Source organism: Malaya genurostris, unplaced genomic scaffold, assembly GCF_030247185.1.
Source record: "Malaya genurostris strain Urasoe2022 unplaced genomic scaffold, Malgen_1.1 HiC_scaffold_95, whole genome shotgun sequence".
Lineage (NCBI taxonomy): Eukaryota > Metazoa > Arthropoda > Insecta > Diptera > Culicidae > Malaya > Malaya genurostris.
This window is the reverse complement of record NW_026682731.1, coordinates 1-12500: the sequence shown is the minus strand read 5'-3', so window position 1 is coordinate 12500 and position 12500 is coordinate 1. Positions and strand designations below refer to the sequence as shown.

Genomic DNA, 12500 nt, shown 5'->3' with positions numbered 1-12500 from the left:
TAAAAAATTATTTAGGGGGTAATTTTTATTATGGGGAGGAAAGTACTATATTTATTAATTTAATAATTTATTTATTATTTTTATTTTTATTATATTTATATATAATTAAATGAAAATTTAATTTAATATAATTTGAATAAATTTATATAATTAAATTTTATAAAAAAATTATTTAGGGGGTAATTTTTATTATGGGGAGGAAAGTACTATATTTATTAATTTAATAATTTATTTATTATTTTTATTTTTATTATATTTATATATAATTAAATGAAAATTTAATTTAATATAATTTGAATAAATTTATATAATTAAATTTTATAATAATAAATTATTTTATTTTGGTTAATATTTTTATTTTTATTTTATTTTATATGTAAATTTTTTTGTGAATATAATTAATTTTAAATAAATTAATTAAATAAAAATTAATCGCAATAATTAATATTAAATAAAAAAGAAATTTTGTTTTAGTAATAATAAATAGTATTGGTAAAATTTGTGCCAGCTACCGCGGTTATACAAATAATACAAGTAAAAAATTTTTAGTAATAGTTAAATTATATATATATATAAATATTTTAATTTTAATATAAATTTATAAGGTGAAATTTTTAAATTTATTGTTTATTAAATTAAATTTTAATTGAAGCTATAAACTTTTTGTTATAAACTAGGATTAGATACCCTATTATAAAAAATAAATAAAAATATTATTAAAGTAGTATTAGTTATATTCTTTAAATTTAAAAAATTTGGCGGTATTTTAGTCTATTCAGAGGAATCTGTTCTGTAATTGATAATCCACATTGAACCTTACTTAAATTTGTTTAATTTGTATATCGTCGTCATCAGAATATATTATAAGAAAAATTTTCTAAATATTTAATTTAAAAATAAAATGTCAGATCAAGGTGCAGTTTATATTTAAGTAGAAATGGATTACAATAAATATATTTAAATGGATAATTTTTTGAAATAGGAATTTAAAAGTGGATTTGATAGTAATATAAAAAAGATTATTTATATGATTTTAGCTCTAAAATATGTACATATCGCCCATCGTTCTTATTTTTAAAATAAGATAAGTTGTAACATAGTAGATGTACTGGAAAGTGTATCTAGAATGACAATTTAAAGCTTAAAAAGTAAAGTATTTCATTTACATTGAAAAGAAATTTGTGCAAATCATTTTAAATTGAATAAAATTTATTTATTAATATTTTTATTTAATATTTATATAATAAAAATAATTTTAAAATTTGAAGTTAAAGTATTTTTTAAAGAAAAAATAATTTTAATTATAGTTTAATTGTATTGTAAAAGAATATTGAAATATTTTGAAAAATTATTATTTTAAAAGAAAATTTAATTTATTGTACCTTGTGTATCAGGGTTTATTAATTAATTAATTATTATATTAATTTTTCTCGAATTTTAAAGATTTAATTATATATAAAAGTTATTGTAGTATAAATATTTTAAATATATAATTGGAAATGAAATGTTAATCGTTTTAAAATATATCTAGTTTTTTAAGAAATAAATTTAATTTAGATTTATAAAATTAATATTTTAATTTAGTTAATATATTAATTTTATAAAATTAATATTTTAAGGGATTAGCTTTAAAATAAATTTTTATATTTATAAATTTATAAAAAGAAAATGTAAGTTTAAAAATATCTATCATTAATAAATTTATTATAATTTATTTATTTATAAAATATTATTTATTATAAATTAAATTATTTATTAAAATATAAATTTTAATTTAAAATATTTATTAATTATGATAAAATTAGTATATAAAATTATATAAATTATTTAAAATGTTAGGTTTAAATAAGGAATTCGGCAAATTATATATCTACCTGTTTATCAAAAACATGTCTTTTTGAATTTAATTTAAAGTCTAACCTGCCCACTGAATAAAATTTAAAGGGCCGCAGTATTTTGACTGTGCAAAGGTAGCATAATCAATAGTTTTTTAATTGGAAGCTTGTATGAATGGTTGAATAAGATATATACTGTCTTTTTTAAAATTTAATAGAATTTTATTTTTTAATAAAAAAGTTAAAATATAATTAAAGGACGAGAAGACCCTATAGATCTTTATTTTTTAAAATTTATAGAATAAAAAGAATTTTAAATTTTATATTTTTTTAAAAATTTTACTGGGGTGGTATTAAAATTTAATTAACTTTTATGATTTATAAACATAAATATATGAATAATTGATCCAATTTTATTGATTAAAAATTTAAGTTACCTTAGGGATAACAGCGTAATTTTTTTTTAGAGTTCTTATCGACAAAAAAGATTGCGACCTCGATGTTGAATTAAGAGTTATTTTTAAATGTAGCAGTTTAAAGTTTAGGTCTGTTCGACCTTTAAATTCTTACATGATTTGAGTTCAAACCGGCGTAAGCCAGGTTGGTTTCTATCCTTAATAAAAAATTATTTTATAGTACGAAAGGACCTAAAATAAAAAATATTAATTTTAAAAATTAAGAATAATATTAATTTTATATTACTATTTTGGCAGATAAGTGCATTAAATTTAGAATTTATAAATATAATATAATATAATATTATAAATAGTAGTGTTTATTTTAGATTATTATTTAAGATTAATTGGAAGTTTATTATTAGTGATTTGTGTTTTAGTAGGGGTAGCTTTTTTAACTTTATTAGAACAAAAAGTTTTAGGATATATTCAAATTCGGAAAGGTCCTAATAAAGTGGGGTTTATTGGGTTATTACAGCCATTTAGTGATGCCGTTAAATTATTTACTAAAGAAAGAACTTATCCTTTATTATCAAATTATATTTTTTATTATTTTTCTCCTATTTTTTCTTTATTTTTATCTTTGTTAATTTGATTAAGTATTCCTTTTTTAATTAAATTATATTCTTTTAATTTAGGGGTATTATTTTTTTTTTGTATTACTAGAATAGGAGTTTATACAGTTATGATTGCAGGTTGATCTTCTAATTCGAATTATGCGTTATTAGGTGGGTTACGAAGTGTTGCTCAAACAATTTCTTATGAAGTAAGATTAGCTTTAATTTTATTGAGATTTATTTTTTTAGTGGGGGGGTATAATTTTTTATATTTTTATAATTTTCAATTATATATATGATTTATTATTTTTTGTTTTCCTTTAAGATTAGTTTGATTTAGTTCTTGTTTGGCAGAAACAAATCGAACTCCTTTTGATTTTGCAGAAGGAGAATCAGAGTTAGTTTCTGGATTTAATGTTGAATATAGAAGAGGGGGATTTGCATTAATTTTTTTAGCTGAATATTCAAGTATTTTATTTATAAGTATATTATTTTGTGTAATTTTTTTAGGGAGAGATTTATATAGATTTATTTTTTTTTTAAAATTAACTTTTATTTCTTTTTTATTTATTTGAGTACGAGGGACATTACCTCGATTTCGATATGATAAATTGATATATTTAGCTTGAAAAAGATTTTTACCTTTATCTTTAAATTATTTATTTTTTTTTATTGGGGTAAAAATTTTTTTTTTATATTTAATATTTTAATGAATTATTTTTAGTATAAAAATTAATAGAAGATTTTACTTCTTTCTTATGTTTTCAAGACATATACTTTTAAAAGCTTATTAATTTAAGTTTAATTTAATAATTTATCTCAATATTTTAATATTAAAACATTAATAAAAAAATAAGAAAAATATAAAATAGTTAAAATTTGACCTGTTAATACAAAAGGAGTTTCTACTGGTCGTGCTCCAATTCAAGTTAGTAAAAGAAAAATAATTGTTAAATTTCAAAATAAAATTTGATTAATTGGATAAAATTGTAGTCCTTGAAATTTATTTTTATGAATAAAAGGTAAAATAAATAAAATAGAAATTGAGGCTACTAATCCAATTACTCCCCCTAGTTTATTAGGAATAGATCGAAGAATAGCATATGCAAATAAAAAATATCATTCAGGTTGAATATGAACGGGAGTTACTAATGGGTTAGCTGGAATAAAATTTTCTGGATCTATTAATAAATAATTAAATTTTCAAATAAAAGTTATTAAAATTCAAATAAAAATAATAAATCCAAATAAATCTTTATAAACAAAATAAGGATGAAATGGAATTTTATCAATATTTCTATTTAATCCTAAAGGATTATTAGATCCTGTTTGATGTAGGAATAATAAATGAATTATTGTTAAAGCTAAAATAATAAAAGGTAAAATGAAATGAAAAGTAAAAAACCGTGTTAATGTAGCATTATCCACAGCAAATCCTCCTCAAATTCATTGAACTAAATCATTTCCAAGATAAGGTACTGCAGATAATAAATTAGTAATTACAGTTGCTCCTCAAAAAGATATTTGCCCTCAAGGTAAGACATATCCTAAAAATCCTGTTGCTATAACTATAAATAAAATGATTGTTCCTACTATTCAAGTGGGAATATAATGAAAAGAATTATAATAAATTCCTCGTCCTACATGTAAAAATAAACATGCAAAAAAAAAAGAGGCTCCATTTGCATGACAAATACGTAAAAATCAGCCATTATTTACATCTCGATAAATATGATTAACTCTATTAAATGCAGTTTCAATATCTGCAGTATAATGTATTGCTAAAAATAATCCAGTTAAAATTTGAATAATTAAACATAATCCTAATAAAGATCCAAAATTTCATCAAGCAGAAATATTAATTGGAGTAGGTAAATCAATTAAAGAATTATTTATAATTTTAATTAAAGGGTGTGTTTTACGAAATGGTTTAAACATAAATAAATTAAAATTAATTTATTGGTCGTAAAGGTCCAAAATTTTTTTTTGTAATTTTTACTGTTACTAGTAAAGTTAAAAATAAATAATTAATTAATAAATATGTAATTATATTAGTTGGAAAGTTATATATTTTATTTAGTGAAATTATATCTTCATATAAAAATATATTTATTTTGTTAAAGATATTTATTTCATTATTTATAGAAAAATTTTCTATAAATATATTATCTAAAATTAATAAAGTTAATAAAGTTAATGTAAAAAAAAAGATAAAAAATATAATTAATTTTAAAGATATTGAAAATAATTCATTTGATGATAAAGAAGTTACATAAATAAATAAAACTAATATTCCTCCTATAAATACTAAAAATAAAATATATGAAAATCAAAAAGTTTTTATTAATAAACCAATATTTAATGAAATTAAAATAGTTTGAATTAATAATATTAATCCTATAGCTAATGGATGTTTTATTTGTATAAAAATAAATGAAATAATTAAACATAAAAATATTAAAAATATAGAAATTTCAAGAAATAGTTTAATTAAAATATTAATTTTGGGAATTAGTGATAAGAAATATTTTCTTTTTCTTGAAGTTTTAAAAAAAAAATTTTTTATTTTTAGTTTACAAGACTAATGTTTTTTTTAAACTATTAAAACTAATGGTTAATTTAATTTATTTATTTATAATTATAATGTTTATATTTAGATGTGTGACTTTTATTTCTAGTCGAAAACACTTATTATGTACATTATTGAGTTTAGAATTTATAGTATTAGTATTATTTTTGTTATTATTATTTTATTTAAATTATATAAATTTTGAAGGATATTTTAGAATATTTTTTTTAAGATTTTGTGTGTGTGAAGGAGTTTTAGGGTTATCTATTTTAGTTTCAATAATTCGAACTCATGGAAATGATTATTTTCAAAGTTTTTCAATTTTACAATGTTAAAGTTTATTTTCATATTAATATTTATAATATTTTTATTGTTTTATAAAAATATTTATTGATTAATTCAAAATATTATATATATATTTTTTTTTTTATTTATATTAAATATTTCATTTAATAATTATTTTTGTAATATTTCTTATTATTTTGGAGAAGATATAATTTCTTATGGGTTAATTTTATTAAGAATTTGAATTTGTGGTTTAATATTAATAGCTAGAGAAAAATTAATTCAAATGAAAAATTATATTAATTTTTTTATATTTATAATTTTATTACTATTATTATTATTATTACTAACTTTTAGTTCTATTAGTTTTTTTATATTTTATTTATTTTTTGAAAGAAGTTTAATTCCTACTTTATTTTTAATTTTAGGTTGAGGATATCAGCCAGAACGTTTGCAAGCAGGCATTTATTTATTATTTTATACTTTATTGGCTTCTTTACCTTTATTAATTGGTATTTTTTATATTAAAGGAGATTTAAATACAATAAATTTTATTATATTAAATTACTTAAAGATATATAATTTAAATTTATTATACATAAGAATAATTTTTGCTTTTTTAGTTAAAATACCTATATTTTTAGTTCATTTATGATTACCAAAGGCTCATGTTGAAGCTCCTATTTCTGGATCTATGATTTTAGCTGGAGTTTTATTAAAATTAGGGGGATATGGCTTGTTACGAATATTTTTTATTTTACAAATAATTGGTATAAAATTTAATTTTATATTTATTAGAATTAGATTGATTGGGGGGGTATTAGTTAGATTAATTTGTTTATTACAAGTTGATTTAAAATCTTTAATTGCTTATTCTTCAGTTGCTCATATAGGAATTGTTTTAAGAGGTTTATTAACTATAAGATATTGAGGATTAAATGGATCTTATAGATTAATAATTGCTCATGGTTTATGTTCTTCTGGATTATTTTGTTTAGCTAATATAAGATATGAGCGGGTTGGAAGACGAAGCTTGTTAATTAATAAAGGAATAATAAATTTAATACCAAGTCTTTCTTTATGATGATTTTTATTATGTTCTGGTAATATGGCTGCACCTCCTACATTAAATTTATTAGGTGAAATTTCTTTAATTAATAGAATTGTGGGTTGATCTTGATTAACAATAATAAGATTAATATTTTTATCTTTTTTTAGAGCAGCTTATACTTTATATTTATTTGCTTATAGACAACATGGTAAGTTTTATTCAAGAATTTTTTTTTTTTCGACTGGTTTAATTCGAGAATATTTGTTATTAATATTACATTGATTACCTTTAAATTTATTAATTATAAAAAGAAATTTTTTTATATTATGACTTTAATTTAAATAGTTTAAAAAAAATATTGATTTGTGGTGTCAATGATATGAAATTTCATTTTAGATCATGTTAAATTTAAATTATTGTAAAAATAGTTTTTATATTTTATTAATTATTAGAATTTCTTTATTTATATTAAGATTAAAATTTTTATTAATTAATAAAATTTATTTTATTGAATGAGAAGTAATTTCTTTACATTCTTTGTCAATTGTTATAACTTTATTATTTGATTGAATAAGTTTAATATTTATATCCTTTGTATTATTTATTTCTTGTTTGGTAATTTTTTATAGAATAGAGTATATAGAAGAAGATATAAATATTAATCGATTTATTTTATTAGTATTAATATTTGTTATATCAATAATATTATTAATTATTAGTCCAAATTTAATTAGAATTTTATTAGGATGGGATGGATTAGGGTTAGTTTCTTATTGTTTAGTTATTTATTTTCAAAATGTAAAATCTTATAATGCAGGGATATTAACTGCTTTATCAAATCGTATTGGAGATGTAGCTTTATTATTAGCTATTGCATGAATATTAAATTATGGAAGATGAAATTATATTTATTATTTAGAAATAATAAAAAATGATATTTATATAATAATTATCGGTTATTTAGTTATATTAGCAGCTATAACAAAAAGAGCACAAATTCCTTTTTCTTCTTGATTACCTGCAGCAATAGCTGCTCCTACTCCTGTTTCAGCATTAGTACATTCTTCTACATTAGTAACAGCTGGGGTTTATTTATTAATTCGGTTTAATATTTTATTTTTAAATTCTTATATAAGACAAATTTTATTACTAATTTCTGGTTTAACAATATTTATAGCAGGATTAGGAGCTAATTTTGAATTTGATTTAAAAAAAATTATTGCTTTATCAACTTTAAGACAATTAGGTTTAATAATAAGAATTTTATCTATAGGATATGGAATATTAGCTTTTTTTCACTTATTAACACATGCCTTATTTAAAGCATTATTATTTATATGCGCTGGAGTAATTATTCATTGTATAAAAAATATACAGGATATTCGATTTATAGGAAATTTAAGATTAAGAATGCCTTTAGTTAGAAGTTGTTTTAATATTGCAAATTTAGCTTTATGTGGTATACCTTTTTTAGCTGGATTTTATTCTAAAGATTTAATTTTGGAAATTGTAAGTTTATCTTATTTAAATTTTTTTTCTTTTTTTCTTTTTTTTTTTTCAACTGGGTTAACTGTTTGTTATTCATTTCGATTAGTTTATTATTTAATGGGAGGTGAATATAGAGGTATGTCTATAAATATAATAAGAAGAGATAGAATAATTATAATTTTTGGTATTTTTTGATTGATAATAATAACAATTATTGGGGGAAGTATATTAAATTGATTAGTTTTTTTTAATCCTTCAATAATTTGTTTACCTTTTATGATAAAAATTTTAGTTTTATTAGTTTGTATTATAGGTGGTTTAATAGGATATTTAATTAGAAATATTTCTTTAAATTTTTTTAATAAATCTTTATATTTTTATAGTTTTAGATGATTTGTTGGAGGTATATGATTTATACCAATAATTTCTACAATTGGATTATTAAAAAATTTTTTATTTATTGGATTTAATACTTTAAAAATTTTTGATCAAGGATGAAGAGAATATTTTGGAGGTCAGATATTATATACTCAATTAAAATATTATTCTTTATATTTACAAGAATTTCAAAATAATAATTTAAAAATTTATTTATTAAGATACATAATATGAGTTTTTGTATTAATTTTATTAATATTAGTGAATTAATTTAAATAGCTTATATTTAGAGTGTGACATTGAAGATGTTAAGGAAATTAAAATAATTTTTAAATATTTAAAAAAAAATAAATTTTTATTTTTATATTGAAAATATAATGTTTTATTTTAAACTATATAAATGAAATATGTTGAACAAGAAAAAGCTGCTAACTTTATTCTTTAATGGTTTAATTCCATTTATATTTTTATTTTAATTGGAATTTATAATTCAATGATATCATTAACAGTAATATACCTCTTTTTGGTTTCAATTAATAAATTGTATAAGATAAATTGAATAAAATCAATATTTTTTAAATGCAAATTAAATGTTATATTTAACTATTATCCTATAAAAATATGGATATTATATATCTAGAATTAGGTCGAAACTAATTGCAATTTATCGCTTCATATTTAAATATTTTAAATATTTAATTATTTCATTCTAATATTCCTTGGTTTCATTCATGATATAAACCAATTAATAAAATTATAATAAAAAATAATCTTGTAATAATTCAATTAATTAAATTAGATGATTTTATAATTAAAATTATAGGTAAAATTAGGGCAATTTCAACGTCAAAAATTAAAAAAATAATTGCGATTAAAAAAAATCGAAGAGAAAAAGGAAGACGAGAATAATTTATTGGATCAAATCCACATTCAAAAGGAGAACATTTTTCTCGGTCTATAATAGTTTTTTTTGAAATAATTGTGGCAATTATTATTATAATAATTGTAATAATAAAAATAATAAATCTTATAATTAAAATTAAATAAATTATTTATACTAAAAATAATTAGTCCTTATGATTGGAAGTCATATATACATAAATATACTTTATAAATTAATTACCTCATCAATAAATAGAAATATATAAAAATAATCATACTACATCAACAAAATGTCAATATCATGCGGCTGCTTCAAATCCAAAATGATGTTTATTAGAAAAGTGATTATTTAAATGACGAAAAAAGCATACTATTAAAAAAGTTGTCCCAATTAATACATGTAATCCATGGAATCCAGTTGCTATAAAAAATGTTGATCCATAAATTCTGTCTGCAATAGTAAAAGGAGATTCAATATATTCATATCCTTGAAGAATAGAAAAATAAATTCCTAATAAAATTGTAAAAAATAAACTTTGAATAGTTTGTGTATGATTATTTTCTATTAAACTATGATGAGCTCATGTTACAGTTACACCAGAAGTTAATAAAATTGCTGTATTTAAAAGAGGGATATGAAAGGGGTTAAAAGGAAAAATCCCTATAGGAGGTCAATTTATTCCAAGTTCAATAGTTGGTGATAAACTTCTGTGAAAAAAAGCTCAAAAAAAGGAAATGAAAAAAAAAATTTCTGATACAATAAATAAAATTATTCCTCATCGTAAACCTAAAGTTACAGAAAAAGTATGAAGTCCTTGAAATGTTCCTTCTCGGGAAATATCTCGTCATCATTGATATATAGTTATTAAAATAATAATATTTCCTAAAATAAATAAATTAAAATTATATTGATGGAATCATTGTACTAGACCTGTTACTGTTGTTATTGTTCCGATTGCCCCTGTTAAAGGTCAAGGACTATAATCTACTAAATGAAAAGGATGATTTGAATGAGTTGACATAAATTTAATTAATTTCTCTAGAATAGAGAGTTCTTAATACTGAAAATACATAAGATTGAATAATAGCTACAGCGGATTCTAAGACTAAAAGAGCAATTTGAGTAATTAAAATTAAAGAAATAATAATATAGGATGTTGATATTGGACCTGTATTACCTAATAAAGTTAATAATAAATGTCCAGCAATTATATTTGCTGTTAATCGAACAGCTAAAGTTCCTGGTCGGATAATGTTACTAATAGTTTCAATGCAAACTATAAAAGGTATTAAAATTCTTGGAGTTCCTTGAGGGACTAAATGAGTGAATATATGTTGTGTATTTTTAATTCATCCATAAAGTATAAATCTTAATCATAAAGGAAAAGCTAAGGTTAATGTTAAAGTTAAATGACTAGTTCTAGTAAAAATGTAAGGAAATAAACCTAAAAAATTATTAAATAAAATTAAAGAAAAGATAGAAATAAATATTAATGTTCTTCCATTATTAATATTAGAGTTTAATAATAATTTAAATTCTTTGTGTAAAATAATTATTATATTATTTCAGATAATTTGGATTCGATTAGGTATAAATCAAAAAGAAAAAGGGATAATTAATAATCCAATAAATGTTCTTATTCAATTTAAAGATAGATTTATGATTGATGTAGATGGATCAAATACGGAAAATAAGTTTGTTATCATTTTCAAATTATTGTTTTTTGTTTAGGTATTAAATATTGTGATGATTTAATTGATATAGGAAGAAAACAATAATAATTTTTTACATTAAAAATTATAATTGTAATACTAAAAATAATAAATAAAATTAATCAATTAATTGGGGCTATTTGAGGAATTAAAAAATATTAAATAATTAATTTTTTTAATTTGACAAATTAATGTTTTATATAATAAACTAATTTTTTTTCATTAGAAGTAAGTGCTAATTTACTATAATTTGATTTAAGAGATCAATACTTGCTTTCAGTCATCTAATGAATTAATTTTTAAAGAAATTCATTTAATAAAATAATTTAAAGGAATACTTTCAATTACAATAGGTATAAATCTATGATTAGCTCCACAAATTTCTGAACATTGACCAAAAAAAAGACCTGGTTGATTTATAAAAAAATTAGATTGATTTAATCGTCCAGGAGTAGCATCAATTTTTACTCCTAATCTAGGAATTGTTCAAGAATGAAGAACATCAGTAGCTGTTACTAAAATTCGAATTTGATTATTAAAAGGTAGAATAATTCGATTGTCAACATCTAAGAGTCGAAATCCATTAGTATTTAATTCGTTTGTAGGAATTATGTATGAATCAAATTCTAAATTATTAAAATTTGAATATTCATATCTTCAATATCATTGATGTCCAATAGCTTTTAAGGTGATTAATGGATTATTAATTTCATCTATTAAATATAATAATCGTAAAGAAGGAAAAGCAATAAATATTAAGATAATAGCAGGTAAAATTGTTCAAATAATTTCAATTGTTTGTCCATGTAATAAAAATCGATTAGTAAATTTATTAAAAAATAATATAATTATAATATAAGAAATTAATGCAGTAATTATAATTAAAATTATGATTGTATAGTCATGGAAAAAATTTAATTGTTCTATTAAAGGTGAAAATCTATTTTGTAATCTTAAGTTAGATCATGTTGCCATTTTCTAATAAAAAATAAAAATTTTTATATATGAAGCTTAAATTCATTGCACTAATCTGCCATATTAGAAATTAGATGATAATAATGGAAGTTCTAAGTATGTATGTTCTATAGGAGGCATAGAATGAAATCATTCAATAGAAGAAGATAATTGTATAGGAAATAAAGAAATTCGCTGAGAAGATATACTTTCTCATATAATAAATAAAAAGAAAATAATACCAAATAAAGAAATTGATCTACCTAATGATGAAATAATATTTCAAGTTAAGAAACTATCAGGAAAATCAGAATATCGTCGAGGTATTCCTGA

At 19.4% G+C, this 12500-nt stretch overlaps 4 protein-coding genes across 4 annotated transcripts; 1 reads left to right on the top strand and 3 right to left on the bottom strand.

Annotated features, from left to right (window-relative positions):
• Nucleotides 1–3641: 3641 nt before the first annotated feature.
• LOC131440142 (cytochrome b-like) lies at nt 3642–4906 on the bottom strand. Its single transcript, XM_058611179.1, is given in 1 exon segment — nt 3642–4906. A coding segment is annotated over 1 exon segment (714 nt). The 5' UTR covers nt 4786–4906; the 3' UTR covers nt 3642–4071.
• On the bottom strand, nt 3642–5302 carry LOC131440143 (NADH-ubiquinone oxidoreductase chain 6-like; the record flags this gene model as incomplete). The annotated part of the gene is given in 1 exon segment (XM_058611180.1): nt 3642–5302. A coding segment is annotated over 1 exon segment (504 nt), but the record flags the coding sequence as incomplete, so codon positions are not given.
• Nucleotides 5303–6711: 1409 nt separating this feature from the next.
• LOC131440146 (NADH-ubiquinone oxidoreductase chain 5-like) lies at nt 6712–8888 on the top strand. The gene is given in 3 exon segments (XM_058611183.1): nt 6712–6719; nt 6920–6960; nt 7273–8888. Coding segments are annotated over 3 exon segments (1410 nt in total). The 3' UTR covers nt 8634–8888.
• A 2615-nt stretch (nt 8889–11503) lies between these two features.
• Nucleotides 11504–12188, bottom strand: LOC131440145 (cytochrome c oxidase subunit 2-like). Its single transcript, XM_058611182.1, is given in 1 exon segment — nt 11504–12188. A coding segment is annotated over 1 exon segment (666 nt). The 3' UTR covers nt 11504–11522.
• Nucleotides 12189–12500: the final 312 nt, after the last annotated feature.